The sequence below is a fragment of the Pygocentrus nattereri genome, chromosome 9 (assembly GCF_015220715.1).
Source record: "Pygocentrus nattereri isolate fPygNat1 chromosome 9, fPygNat1.pri, whole genome shotgun sequence".
Classification (NCBI taxonomy): Eukaryota; Metazoa; Chordata; class Actinopteri; order Characiformes; family Serrasalmidae; genus Pygocentrus; species Pygocentrus nattereri.
In genome coordinates this window covers 39,470,250-39,485,096 of record NC_051219.1, presented here as the reverse complement: position 1 = coordinate 39,485,096, position 14,847 = coordinate 39,470,250, and the positions used below count along the sequence as shown (strand labels likewise).

Sequence of the window (14,847 nt, the reverse complement as noted above, 5' to 3'; positions counted from 1 at the left end):
AGATGCAGCAGTGCTGCTGGAGTTTTTAAACACTGTGTCCACTCACTGTCCACTCTATTAGAACCCCTGCCTTGAGGATGACCTACACAAACTGTGCAGCAGCAGATGAGCTGTCGTCTCTGATTTTACATCTACAAGGTGGACCGATAAGGTAGGAGTGTGTAATAGAGTGGACAGTGAGTGGACACAGTGTTTAAAAACTCCAGCAGCACTGCTGTCTGATTCGCTCATACCACCACCACCACATCAGTGTCACTGCAGTGCTGAGAATGATCCACCACTCAAACAGTACCTGCTCTTTGGGGGTCCTGACTACAGTCTGTAACTGTAGAACTACAAAGGACAATGGACAATGAGTGCAGACACAAGAAGGTGGTCATAATGTTATGCCTGATCGGTGTATAACTTAAATAAACACCATTATACTTTCCTATCTCATCATTTCAGCTCACACACACACACGGTGACATAAAGCCATGCAAAAATATGAAACCTGCCAGGAAGTCAAATGTACTTTAGATGCATTATTCCATCTTTGTTTTATTTTCCACTTCAACATAATGCTCATAAACTGCATTGTGCACAGCTTTCCACCTAGATCTGCTTTTATTGTTTCGGTTGAAGAGGTCTCAGTAGACATTCGAGGATGAATGAAACCATTTAGCAATACATTCATTCTGATTAGGATCTTGAAATGTATTTCAGGCACTTCCCAGACCAGGATAAGAGCTGCTCCTGGCCTGAAGAGCACATCTACACCAACAGCTCCGCGGCATGGAAGCAGATTTAGAAAGACACCCCGGGAGAAGTCCCACATCCTTACAGCATAAGCGTCTGTACATTTAGTAACTAAACACCATAACTGTAGTGTAAAAAAACGTATCTACAGATTTTCAGTGGTTTAAAAAAAAAAAAATTCACAAAACAGCAGCACTTAATCACAGGAACAGTCATCCTGAGACATAAAAGCTGCACTATACTGAAATTGATATTCACATCTGGCCCTATGTCACTGACCCCCTTCATTTCAACACATAAACACATCCGCTCTCTCTTCAGGGTTGCATTCGGATGGCTCCATCCAAGCGGATCACCTCTCCGTTGAGCATGGGGTTTTCTGCGATGGAGGTCACGAGATGGGCAAACTCAGCAGGGTCGCCCAGACGAGAGGGGAAAGGCACCTGCCGGGCCAGAAAGTTCCGCACCTTCTCAGGCAGACCAGCCAGGAGCGGTGTGGAGAATAAACCTGCAGGATGGGAAAACACAAGAACAACAGGTAACCAACACATAATGAGTGTTCAGCAAAAGCCCAAGGAATGTGGAAACCCTTCTAATAGAGTGGACAGAGAGCGGTCACAGTGTTTAAAAACTCCAGCAGCACTGCTGGGTCTGATCCACTCATACCAGCACAACACGCACTAACTCAGCACCTTGAAAATGAAAACAAATTACAGGATCTGATGCAAAACACGGAAATTTCTATTCTTAGATTTCCTACATCCACAAACAGAAAAGACCAGCAGTGCAGAAATCAGTGCATGAATAGAGTCTGCTTAGTCTGTTTATAAAAAACAGGCGTGAGCAATATGTTATTACTGTGATAACTCGCACCACAAGGTTCTTTTCTGAGTACAACATGGATATTGGGTATCATTCCTAGAACACTGAAAGCTTGATCAATTACTGCAAACCCATTCCCAAAGAAGTTGGAGTGCTGTGCAATATGGAAATAAAAACAGAATGCAATGATGTGCAAATCATTTAAAACACATAATTCACTGAAAGTAGTACAAAAAACAACATATTAAATGTTGAAACTGAAAAATGTTTTTTTGAAAAATATATACTCATTTTGAATTTAAAACAGTGTTTCATCACCTGTTCTTTTAACATCACTCTGTGAATGGGAACTGAGGAGACACTGCTGTAGTTTTGAAAGTGAAATATTTTCCCATTCTAGCTTGATATAGGATGTCAGCCACTCAACAGTTCAAGGTCTCCTTTGTTGTGTTCTTCATTTCATAATACGCCAAATGTTTTCAATGGGCGACAGATGTGGACTGCATGCAGGCCAGTTTAGTACCCAGACATTTTTACTATGGAGTCATGCTGCTGTAATACATGCAGAATGTGATTTGACATTGTCTTGCTGAAATAAGCAAGGCCTTCTCTGAAAAAGACGTCATCTGGAAGGCAGCGTATGCTGCTCCAAAATCTGCCTTCACAAGTGCCCCATGCTATGTGCACTTATGCAGCTCCATACCAAAATGGATTCTGGCTTTTAAACAGTGCACTAATAACAAGCAGGACGGTCCTGCTCCTCTATCCCATAGGACACAGCACCCATGACCTCCAAAAAAATTACAAAAATTAAAGGACACTTTTCCATGTCACCTCAGTCTATCTTAAATAAGCTCTGGCCCAGAGAAGGGGGCAGTGTTTCTGGATTCTTTTTATATATGTTTGTTTTCACTTCATGGAGCAGTTTTCAGTTGCATTTTTGGTAACTTTCACAGCTGACCAGCACCTGATTCCTGGATCGTCCAACCACAACAACCTTCACAGCAGGGCCAGTTTGTTGGAATCACCTGGTAGCTTTTTTGGGTAACCTGAACAGGACACTGATACTCCCCTTCAGCGGTAGAAGAGAACAGAGCTTCTGACCTGCACAAACCGAGACCTGGACTGTCGCACACCAGCACCACCACGCTTCCTACCAGGACCGAAGCCTCAGGCAGCAGGAAGCTGACCAAAGAGCATGACGATGACCATCTCCCAACTCCATCAAATGTACATTTTCTGTTCTTCAGTCTTTTTATGATACTTTTTTTGTTTTATTTACTCAGTTCAGCTTTATCTGCTGTTTTACCACCTTTTCCACTGAACCAGTACCTGAAGACACACCTGAAGACACACCTACGATACAGGTATGTATAACTTAGCTATCGTAGAACACGAGCAGAATCAATTCAGAATCTTTTTTAGCTTTACTGTAGTTTTAATGAGTTGTTTCATTTGTAGAAGGAGAAGAAGAGCTGAGTGCTGCTGAATCTTCTGCAAATGGTTCTACATGAAGCGGGACCTGGACCATCCCACCTCAGAGGTCTGCACACCAGCACCATCACGTTTCCTACAAAAGGCAGAAGCCTCTGACAGCAGGAAGCTGACCAAAGAGCATGAGGACATCAGCCCTGGCAGATGTCCATTTCCCAGCTCCATCAAAAGGGCATCTCCTGTTCTTCAGTCCTTTTTCTCAGGATATTCCACCCTTTCTGACCTGACTCTTAAATAAAGAACGGAGCAGTGCAATCAAAGAACTGTGATTACTTTTTCTAACTAATCTCACAAACTGCTCTCATGAACTATGTAGTATGGAAGTATGCCATTTTGGACACAGCCATACTGTCCACTCTAATATACAGGTGTATGGTTTTAGGCCTAAGAACATTTCAGTAATGGACAGCCTTAGTGTTTAACCCCAAACATCACATCCAATTCAACAGCAGATAGAGAGGCTGCTCGTTCCTCATGTTTTTTTCTGTGTATCAGTAAGTAACTGTTAGAAACATGAACATACGAATGCTAACGTGTACATCGATTAAGACGGTCTTTATTTTGTACTCTGTGTGGTGTTTACGATTGAGCACTGTGGTTAATGTGACCACTGATGTGTGTTAGCTCACTACAGCACACAGGATACATCACGTCATGAGCCTACAGAGCCGATAAATACGGAGTCCGTCTGGTGAGAATGCGTGGCCACGACTTAGTAAGGCATGGAAACGAGATAATTGAGTTGTCTACACCTTTTTAACTGAACATGCTTAGACAGCCTGTATATTGGAACTTGTGTGGAATACCTTCTTTGAGAGAGCCCAACAGAAGACAGTCCTTCTCTGCCTCGGTTAGCAAAGGAACACAAGTCCTACGTTGTTGTCAACTAGAACACGTATCCATTGCAAGGCTCAAACATCAGTGGCGTCTTCTGATGAGCTTTCCAGTGATGAAGTTCACTGCAATTCGAATACATTTGTGTGAACCACCATTTGATATTTGGAAGTGCAAAGGAGAACCCACGTGTTTAAAAATTGTGCTTTAAAAGATCTTATTTATTTATGGTTAAACGTCCACATGTGCTTGTAAATTGGACCAAAAAGACATCTTTGTCACAAACACTAACAGCGAAGGTAAATATGTAGTCAAACATTTAATCTACTGGAATTTTTGGGGTGTTCTGGCTACATGGGCCAGAAATTAGTACTTAGTGCCATAAGTCGATCTGCTATGGAGTTCCTAAGTTTATAAGAAAATGTAATTTCATAATATATGAATGGCATATTTTTTAAATAATATTTTGCAGTGTAACAATGAACTTTGATGACCATTTTAATGTATACTGTATTAAGGAAAGCAACTATGCCTTTTCGGTTATCTCCATACACATTTATGTTTATTTCAGGCTGTTTGCAAAGAAACCATCTAATGAGAACGATAATAGAGCACACACAGTACTACATGGTTACTATGTATGCTTTGTTAAAACTGATTATTGAATGCATTTGTAATGTTTTATTGAAAGATTTGAAAAATAAACCATGTAAGAGCACTCAATGAGTTCTACTCCAGTTCAACTGGTTTTAGAATTAAAATACTCAACGTATATCTCACAATATAACCACATTTGCATTGTAGACATTTCAGCCTAACCCCATCACCAGCACTGCACCCAGATCGGAGTCAGTAACATAGCACTACCCACTCTCTAAAAATACATTGCTTCCACTCTAAAAACTCCACAGGCTTCAACTATCAAGGCATAAAGAAGCACATCATAAAACCCACAGATAGAAAGGACTCAGGTGGAGGCAAACAAAAGCTTCGAAAAACACAAATGACAAAATGCACAGCAGACAGTCTGCCAGTACTGCCCCACACTAGTACCAACCTGGAGCAATGGTGATAACACGGATTCCCATAGGAGCAAGGTCTCGAGCGATTGGAAGGGTCATCCCCACAATAGCTCCTTTAGAAGCAGAGTATGCAGCCTGGCCCACCTGACAGACAGAGGGAACGGATGCATAAACACAGAATGAAGCTGCAGAGCCAAAACTGCAGGGCAAATCAACCAGTGAAGTGCAGAACAGCAAGATGACTTTCTATCTCAATTACCTGCCCATCAAAAGCTGCTACACTGGCTGTGTTGATGATGCAGCCTCGGTGTCCATCAGCATCTGGTTCATTCTTGCCCATCTCCCCTACAGCCAGCCTTATCACATTAAAGGTACCAGCAACGTTCACCTTAAATAGACAAGAAAAGCATGATTAAATAGTCTATACTAAAGAAATGTAACATTAACTAATACAAATGACCACTGCTTGAAGGAATTTAGAAAACATACATGTAGTTTGAGTTATTGCTTCTGTTACCAGTTAATTTCATTTATATAGCTTATAGTGTCCAGTCTAAAAATAGACTCTTTACAACTGAAGATATACATTTTTATTCTTTGAAAACAGACTAAATAAAATAATACCAAGGCAATTTGTATCTGTAGTGCCCAATAAACCATGATGGCACAAGAGTCTATTTCACTCTTAAAAATACTGATTTTTAAAACAGGAAAGACAGGCAAGAAATTTCTGTATAATTCAATCATTAAGATGTAAGCGAAATTATTGTGGTTTGACGCAATATGGTTCATTCTGGGGGACATTACAGACTCAGAATTGTTCACAACAGTGGTGAGAGGAACCAGAAATTGAAGCATTTAATATCCCTAAAAACTCTGTTACATGAAATGGCTACAAATATGCTGCTTAATGCCTAAAACATTGTTTTACAATACTTTTATGCTAAAAGTTTGGCCTAAAACATATTTTTAAGTATAGGCATCATTTTCCAACGCAGAAAAGTTTTTAGATTTGCTTCTATTTTACAATTACCAGCATTACACATAACAGAAGACACATGTAGGTTCACTGGTGGTTTCGGATTGTAAATAAAATGGCCATCTTTGCATTGCAGACATTGCAACCTATCTCTATCACCAGCACTGACAAAATCTGAGTCAGTAAGTTTCTCTACAATGCATCATTTCACATCACACCACTCTGAACGAGTGTTTGCATCTCTCTCTTGAACTATGATGCAATTCTGAAAAATAGCTGGAATTTCTCTTTAACGTGGCGGCACAGCAGGAACCGTTGGCACCGAGAGCAGAACTCACAGTGACAACCCGACTGAAGTCCTCCAGGCTGTGAGGGACGTCCTTTTTGAAGTTGTATGTCTTTGCAGCTACAGCAATGCCAGCACAGTTTACTGCCAAGTCCAATCGGCCAAACTTCTCCTTTGCCAAATCCACTGCTGCCCGCACATCTGACTCTGATGTTACCTAGAATAGAGACGGACTCATTGGAACCGAGCAACTACTCCTGGACAAGTACTCACAAAGTTTCTCCGATTACTATTTACTACAACTTTACGGACAGGTTCAGCACTTCCATCCCGTGAAGCTTTATGAATACAGGCCTTGACTTATATTTCTGACATGCTGCTGTATCAAACTGCCCTGTATTGCAGTGGAACATTTGTGTAATCTGAACAGCAGCGGAAAAGAAGACAACTAATTTATTTAAAAACAGATGCAACAATTACTGAATTACTTGTAAAGTAAAAGCGAAAAGGTCATTAGCACGTGTGGTTTGTCTAAACAGAAAGGCTTAAGGAACTGTACTTCTGTATAGAACTTACATCAGCTGGAGCAAATGCACAGCGGTCCCCCAGGGCAGTGGCCACCTTGTGTCCATCGGAGCTGGGCAGGTCTAGAATCACAGCGCTGGCGCCTTGGCTGAGTAGCCTCTCTACTGTGGCTCTGCCCAAACCGGAACCACCTCCGGTGACCAAACCCACCATACCCTATGAAGAGGACATAGTTTAGGTGTTATAGGAGCACACACACACACACACGCACACGCACACGCACACACAATATATATCACTATAAAAGTATATAAAAATGTATATATAAACATTAAAACCACCACCTTATCTACACACTGATAAACACTCATTTTTCAGCTCCACAGTTGCCTTTCTTTCACCCTGTTGTTCAATAGTCAGGACCCCCACAGAGCAGGTCCTATTTGGGTGGTGGATCATTCTCAGCACTGCAGTAACACTGACGTGGTGGTGGTGTGTTAGTGGGTGTTGCGCTGGTATGAGTGGATCATACACAGCAGTGATGCTGGAGTTTTTAAACACCTCAGCTGTCACTCCTGGACTGAGAATAGTCCACCAACCAAAAATATCCAGCCAACAGTGTTCAGTGAGTAGTGATGAAAGACTAGAGGAAGACCAACACAAACCGTGCACAATAGGGTGGAGCAACAAGGTCGGGGTGTCTAACAGAGTGAACAGCGAGAGTTTAAAAACTCCAACTCCAACTGCACTGCTGTGTCTGGACACACTCAGACCAGCGCAACACACACTAACACACCACCACCACGTCAGTGTCACTGCAGTGCTGAGAATGACCCACCACCCAAATAGTACCTGCTCTCTGGGGGTCCTGACCACTGAAGAACAGGATAAAAGGGAGAATAACAAAGCATGCAGAGAAACAGACGGACTACAGTCTGATGAACAGACAGTGTAGAAACAAGGAGGTACACACATTCATGGGGAAATTCTTGCAGGACACTGAAAGGCAAAAATGCCCCCAAAGAAAAAGTTTCTCTCCACATTTACTACAATTTTACTGAACCTCTTTTGTTTTAATCACGGCTCCTTTGGAGCGAACTACTCTACTATTATTCATACATACCTAGGGAGCCCTGCTGTTGACATTCTATAAATAACGCATGACCACGACTTTGTATGGAAACGAGGACCTAATGCGTAGCCACGACTTCATAAGGTGTGGCAATGAGATAATTAAGCCTTGACCCCAGCTTAATACACAGAGCCCAGCTGGTGACATCCTGTATATTTAAAAACAATGCATGGCCACGACTTAGTAAGGCGTGGGAACGAGATAATTAAGTGGAGGCTACGACTTAGTAAAGCGTGGCAACGAGATCCTAATGTGTGGCCATGACTTAGTAAGCCGTAATCTTGTTCCCACGACTTAATTATCTCATTCCCACTGCTTAACACAGCGTGGCCACGCATTATGTTTTTACGGGATGGTGTCACCAGCAGGGCTCCGTACACAATAACGTTAACTATGTGGATTTTTCAGTGGTGTTGACCTCGCGACCCCTGGTCCCCAGCACCACCACTGTAAACGTAACCGAGTCCTCCCAGTAGCTCTACGGCCCTTTAGCACCAGAATACCCAGAATGGCTTTGCTGATTTAATCAGAATTTTGAAGAATCGGTGGAGTGGCCCTTTCAGTGTGGGAAATGACTCGAACGAGCGGTTTTTACTGTAAGACACTCAAACTAGTCGTCAATATATCAGAGCGCAGATCAGTCAAGAGACAGGCTGGACAAGGCAGCGTTAGCGCGCAAACTACCTCGGCACTCAGACACATTTCGGTTGTTTTTAAGGCAGTCAGGGAGGAAACCGGGACTCGGGAGGCAATCCGAGTCACTCGGTGTCGCCAATGAATGCGCCAAACTCGAGTCAAGTCACAAGTCACTCGAGTCACAGGCTTTTGTTGTCATTCCGTCTGTGTACAAGTACAGTCGAGTGAAATGACGCCCCCCCAGGAGCTAGAAACAATATCATGAACACGACCGATCAGACCGGCATTAGGGGCGGTAAACAGACAGGGCAGCGCGGCGCCGACACAGCACGTCTCTCGCCGCTTATCCGCGCAGCAGCACAGCTACAACTCCCGTCCATTAGACCCGCAGCAAAGCGCCGGAGCGCAAAGGAACCCGTGCGGCAGAGACGGACGCCTACCCTGAAACACACCGCACTGCGCGCGCTAGGAGCCGGTTATCAGCTGCTCGCATTCAAACCTTCTCTCACCTTGACGCTCCTGATGTTCGCCATGATCGCACGCTGCGCTGCGGGGCCCTCAAACTCACGTCACAGCAAGAACTGTATGAAACTCCACGGATACGAGATTCTGACCAATCACGAACACGGATACGAGATTCTGACCAATCACGAACACGGATCCAGCAACGCCCCTTATTCTATTGGCTAAAAACTTGTCTATTGACGCTTGTGCAAGCCAATCAAATCGCAGCTCGGCGTCCTTAAGGTCACGTCAGGAAACGTCTTGGCGCTTGGCCTTCAAGTTTCACCAAGTGTTCAGTGACTTTTCAGACGTGCATTCACTACTTTACCACTCCGCACGTGGCTATGACTGCTTATTAATTCCTGAGCCAAACGCTTCTACGATAATATTATTATATATAATAATAATAATAATAATAATATAATAAGTTATTATTCATCATCCAACCCAGAACAAAAACAAACAACGCAGTTAGTTGGTTAAATACATCACTTTTCAGCTTCTTCACCACCATACAGCTTAACCAGTAATTCTTCAATCACTCCTTCATGGGTACATGAATGGAAATGTTTAAAATAAATAAATAAGACAAAAGCAGAGCATCATTCCTTTAACTGTGTTCAGTTTATTAAGATTCCTTTTACAACTGGATAAAGGCAATACACAAACACATGAATAAAAATATAATAAAAGAAAAACAATAAAAATTGGCAACAGTGGGGTAGCAGGACTAGCACAGCTAAAATGAAGCCATTTTGACCACAAATATGAATTAAACAACGTAAAAAAAATATGCAGGAGGGGTAAAGAGACTCCAGTGTGGAAGGCAGTAAGATGTATAGTTATCTCCAGCAAGGGACAAATCATACCAAGTCCCCACAACAACACAACTTACTACCTCAGCACAACAAAGCCACACTGACATTTCATGATGAACAATTTGCTTACAGCTTCCAAATCCAGCGTTTCCACGAAGGGAGCATGATGCAAAGTGGCAGCCGTGAGAAAGACAGTAGACTGTATAGTTATCTCCCAGATCTGGTGTGATCCCAAACTATACAAACTACTACCTCAGCCCACAACTCCCGGCACTGTAGACCACAGCTCTCAACCCTGAAGGAGGAAAAACAGAAACATTATGCACAGTGCATACATGCTATTACACTATTTAGACAAGGATATTAAGAAAATGGTGCTGAAATGTGGTCTGACCAAAAATGTTTTTACACACAACATAGAAATCTCAGTTTTGCTTTCCCAACGTTACTGCGCAGACAAACGTGCTTCACACCATGACAGTTCACTGCTGTATCATCCGACAGCAAACACTGGCTGGGCTTTTTGCTGAATAGGATTGCATTTGTTAACAATTCAGCTCTAAATTGAAGATACCGCTGTATGTCAGGTGATATTTGTCTAACAGACATTTCTCCTCCAGCAAATAACACGCACTTGGCCATAAATCAGGGTAGGTCTACAATTTCATCCAAATCAGTTTCAGACTCTACCAAACAGACTAATAACTAGCATGGCTGTAATTTATAATAGTAAACATCACATCTGAGGACTGGCTATTTCAGAAGAAAAAAATATTCTCTTACCATTGCTCAGTTATTGTGAAGCAATCTTCAGACAGACTTAAGAGCCTCTTTTTCTGGAGACTGCACAAAGAAAGAGAAAACATAACCTGTCATTTTTGGACTATGCACAAATAAATTGGAGATTGAACACTACATTAAAACCGTATGTCAATGTCTAAACAACAATATGGCATAGTTATCCAAATACTGACAGTAGAGAGACCATCACACTGATGGCACACAATACTGCAAGACCCTGAGTACAAGTACAACGAACAAATGCAGCAGAATTCAACACAACAGTGCCAAAAACACCGTCTATATTCACCGTACATATACATAAAGCAAAGCCAAGAAGCCAAAAGTGATGTCAAAACGCCATTTATCTTTTCAATTAATGCAAAGAACAGCAATTATCTCACTGAGCCAAGACGTTATTGGCAGGACAGGTTTTTTTTAATCATTTTTAAAGAAAACGAAAGATGAAAAGTAATTTCTGACTGGCAATCACACAGACAGGTTTAGCTAAAGCCAATAGGAGCCATTAAAAGTCTTCTTACATACAGGCTACATACAGAATCTGGGGCTTTAGCGCCGACAGAGCGGACAACTGATGTACGTTCTTTGACGCAGGCCAACTTTCCACGGCAATTCACCTTGATATAGAAGCTTCAGAAGTGCACGAAGATTTTCACTTTCAAACACACATTAAGGGGTCATAAGTCAGAATGTTTGGAATCTGTACTCGAGTCTGTGACTCACATTCATCACTGCAACTTCTCCAGTCTGTAAGGCAGCTTTTCAAAAGCCTGTCCTTGTCTCAAGTCTAAGCTATCAAGTTTCACAATGATGTCTCAATTCAGTAGGTTTTTTCCTCTGCGGAAAGCCACTGATAGGCTGCACTTATCAAGGAATGAAAGGCCATATCATACCTCTTTGGTTATGTGATATGGTCTAGTTTTCTCCTTAAAAAAAATAAAAAAATATCACACTTTCTTTCCCAACCACTATCCCTCAAGGGACAGTCCCTGCATTTTGGACAAGACTTTCACTTCAAATTTTCTGGAAAGAGAAATCCAGAGTGCTCAACTCAATTTCAGGCCCCCCTGGATCCAGCTCAGCTGCAGACGGCAGCCAGCTGCATAGGTCCCCGTCCTGACTCTCATCCAACCCTCAACGGATCATTTCAACGCATATTTCTATAATACAGCGCAAGAGACGTTGAAGGCTGTGATTCAGAACCGAGACGGAGCTATTCGGACAGCACATGGTGGGTTCCTCATTAGTGGGTTCGCGTTTTTATTTTTAAATATCCGTTCGTCCAAACGCGCGGCGTGTCTGAGTGGAAAGGGCTCGTCTGTCGGGTTTAACTGACTCATCCTAGCCACATCCACCCAGTGGGCAGGGAACATGAGGACACTTCCATATAGTCACATTTCAAGCCTTAAAGTTACGCATACCAGGTTTAATCTTACTGAAAGCAGCATGACGACGGTCAGCTATAGGTTGAGGCTCAGCCAGCAAGTTCCAGCTCAAATTCAAACATATAAATAAATGTGAGGTAACGCTAGCAAGCTAGCAACCTCGGCATTAGCCTGAGATATAACGTTAGTTACTGCCTGGCCGCTTACAAATGTGCAGCTGTAAGTTACAAACTAAAAAGCTACAAAGCAAATATGAATCTCATAACTCGCAGTTAACGTTAACCAGCCGGGTAGCGTGAAATAAGCACCGTTAACGTTACGGTCCACAAATTATAGCTACCGACATGCCTTTTTCCAGCCTGCCCTCGCCTGAAACGGCGAAATGAGTGTCACTAAACATAGACACTTTAATTAAAGTAAGGCTGCCTTTAGAGCCTACGCAGCATAACACGGTTATACGGAGCATCATTTATTTATGGCTGGCTAGACGTCGTTAGCGCTAAATGACTTATGCTAATACTAAATACGAAAAATGGCGGTTCCCGTTTCGTTCACCCTCGGTTTGGTAGTGCGCGTTTCAAAAAAAGACCTCTCCTCTTGGCCTTTCAGCTCCTGTTTCGCTGGAATCACGGCATGACAAAGGATGAATCGCGCAGCTTGTCGAAGCTCTCGACTGGAACCCGAAGGAAGGATCCGTGAGTTTTGCTCACCTGAGAGAGAGAGAGAGCGAGCACGCCTTCGCCATCTTACAGCAGCAGCAGGACAAGCCAAGGCATCGCGAGACTCGGGCAAGTAGACGAGACTGACTGTCTTCGGCGCGGTCCCAATTCACGTGAAGCAAAGCCCTACTTCACTCCCAGTTCACACCAACTAAGCTCCTACCCCACTAGCAATGTCTATGAAAGTGACCACCTACGTCCTTACCAGCTTACAGCACCTGAACCTCTAATTCACTACCAGTACATACAAAACTAAACCCCTACCTCATTACCAGCTTACAGCACCTGAACCTCTAATTCACTACCAGTACATACAAAACTAAACCCCTACCTCATTACCAGCTTACAGCACCTGAACCTCTAATTCACTACCAGTACATACAAAACTAAACCCCTACCTCATTACCAGCTTACAGCACCTAAACCTCTAATTCACTACCAGTACATACAAAACTAAACCCCTACCTCATTACCAGCTTACAGCACCTGAACCTCTAATTCACTACCAGTACATACAAAACTAAACCCCTACCTCATTACCAGCTTTCAGCACCTGAACCTCTAATTCACTACCAGTACATACAAAACTAAACCCCTACCTCATTACCATCTTACAGCACCTGAACCTCTAATTCACTACCAGTACATACAAAACTAAACCCCTACCTCATTACCAGCTTACAGCACCTGAACCTCTAATTCACTACCAGTACATACAAAACTAAACCCCTACCTCATTACCAGCTTACAGCACCTAAACCTCTAATTCACTACCAGTACATACAAAACTAAACCCCTACCTCATTACCAGCTTACAGCACCTAAACCTCTAATTCACTACCAGTACATACAAAACTAAACCCCTACCTCATTACCAGCTTACAGCACCTGAACCTCTAATTCACTACCAGTACATACAAAACTAAACCCCTACCTCATTACCATCTTACAGCACCTGAACCTCTAATTCACTACCAGTACATACAAAACTAAACCCCTACCTCATTACCAGCTTACAGCACCTGAACCTCTAATTCACTACCAGTACATACAAAACTAAACCCCTACCTCATTACCAGCTTACAGCACCTGAACCTCTAATTCACTACCAGTACATACAAAACTAAACCCCTACCTCATTACCAGCTTACAGCACCTGAACCTCTAATTCACTACCAGTACATACAAAACTAAACCCCTACCTCATTACCAGCTTACAGCACCTAAACCTCTAATTCACTACCAGTACATACAAAACTAAACCCCTACCTCATTACCAGCTTATAGCACCTAAACCTCTAATTCACTACCAGTACATACAAAACTAAACCCCTACCGCATTACCAGCTTACAGCACCTGAACCTCTAATTCACTACCAGTACATACAAAACTAAACCCCTACCTCATTACCAGCTTACAGCACCTGAACCTCTAATTCACTACCAGTACATACAAAACTAAACCCCTACCTCATTACCAGCTTACAGCACCTAAACCTCTAATTCACTACCAGTACATACAAAACTAAACCCCTACCTCATTACCAGCTTATAGCACCTGAACCTCTAATTCACTACCAGTACATACAAAACTAAACCCCTACCTCATTACCAGCTTACAGCACCTAAACCTCTAATTCACTACCAGTACATACAAAACTAAACCCCTACCTCATTACCAGCTTACAGCACCTGAACCTCTAATTCACTACCAGTACATACAAAACTAAACCCCTACCTCATTACCAGCTTACAGCACCTGAACCTCTAATTCACAACCAGTACATACAAAACTAAACCCCTACCTCATTACCAACTTACAGCACCTGAACCTCTAATTCACTACCAGTACATACAAAACTAAACCCCTACCTCATTACCAGCTTACAGCACCTAAACCTCTAATTCACTACCAGTACATACAAAACTAAACCCCTACCTCATTACCAGCTTACAGCACCTAAACCTCTAATTCACTACCAGTACATACAAAACTAAACCCCTACCTCATTACCAGCTTACAGCACCTGAACCTCTAATTCACTACCAGTACATACAAAACTAAACCCCTACCTCATTACCAGCTTACAGCACCTGAACCTCTAATTCACTACCAGTACATACAAAACTAAACCCCTACCTCATTACCAGC

At 42.6% G+C, this 14,847-nt stretch overlaps 1 protein-coding gene and 1 long non-coding RNA gene across 2 annotated transcripts; both read right to left on the bottom strand.

Moving 5' to 3' along the window:
* Positions 1-504: 504 nt before the first annotated feature.
* On the bottom strand, positions 505-9,095 carry hsd17b10 (hydroxysteroid (17-beta) dehydrogenase 10). The gene is made up of 6 exons (XM_017712779.2): positions 8,978-9,095; positions 6,752-6,916; positions 6,228-6,392; positions 5,170-5,298; positions 4,946-5,054; positions 505-1,246 (listed from the first exon to the last, which is right to left on the bottom strand). The coding sequence occupies exons 1-6, from the start codon at positions 8,999-9,001 to the stop codon at positions 1,056-1,058; spliced, it is 783 nt and encodes a 260-aa protein (XP_017568268.1). The 5' UTR covers positions 9,002-9,095; the 3' UTR covers positions 505-1,055.
* Positions 9,096-9,577: 482 nt separating this feature from the next.
* Positions 9,578-10,636, bottom strand: LOC108436302. The gene is made up of 2 exons (XR_001858512.1): positions 10,574-10,636; positions 9,578-10,085 (listed from the first exon to the last, which is right to left on the bottom strand). It is a non-coding gene; the product is annotated as an uncharacterized LOC108436302 (long non-coding RNA).
* Positions 10,637-14,847: the final 4,211 nt, after the last annotated feature.

Bases quoted from the DNA above. Each gene is read 5' to 3' on its own strand.
- hsd17b10 (XM_017712779.2), bottom strand. From the start codon at position 9,001: ATGGCGAACATCAGGAGCGTCAAG. The intron at 5,055-5,169 runs GTAATTGAGATA...TCTGTCTGTCAG, and splicing joins TAGCAGCTTTTGATGGGCAG to GTGGGCCAGGCTGCATACTC. The intron at 1,247-4,945 runs GTTGGTACTAGT...CCCATCCTGCAG, and splicing joins TGTTATCACCATTGCTCCAG to GTTTATTCTCCACACCGCTC.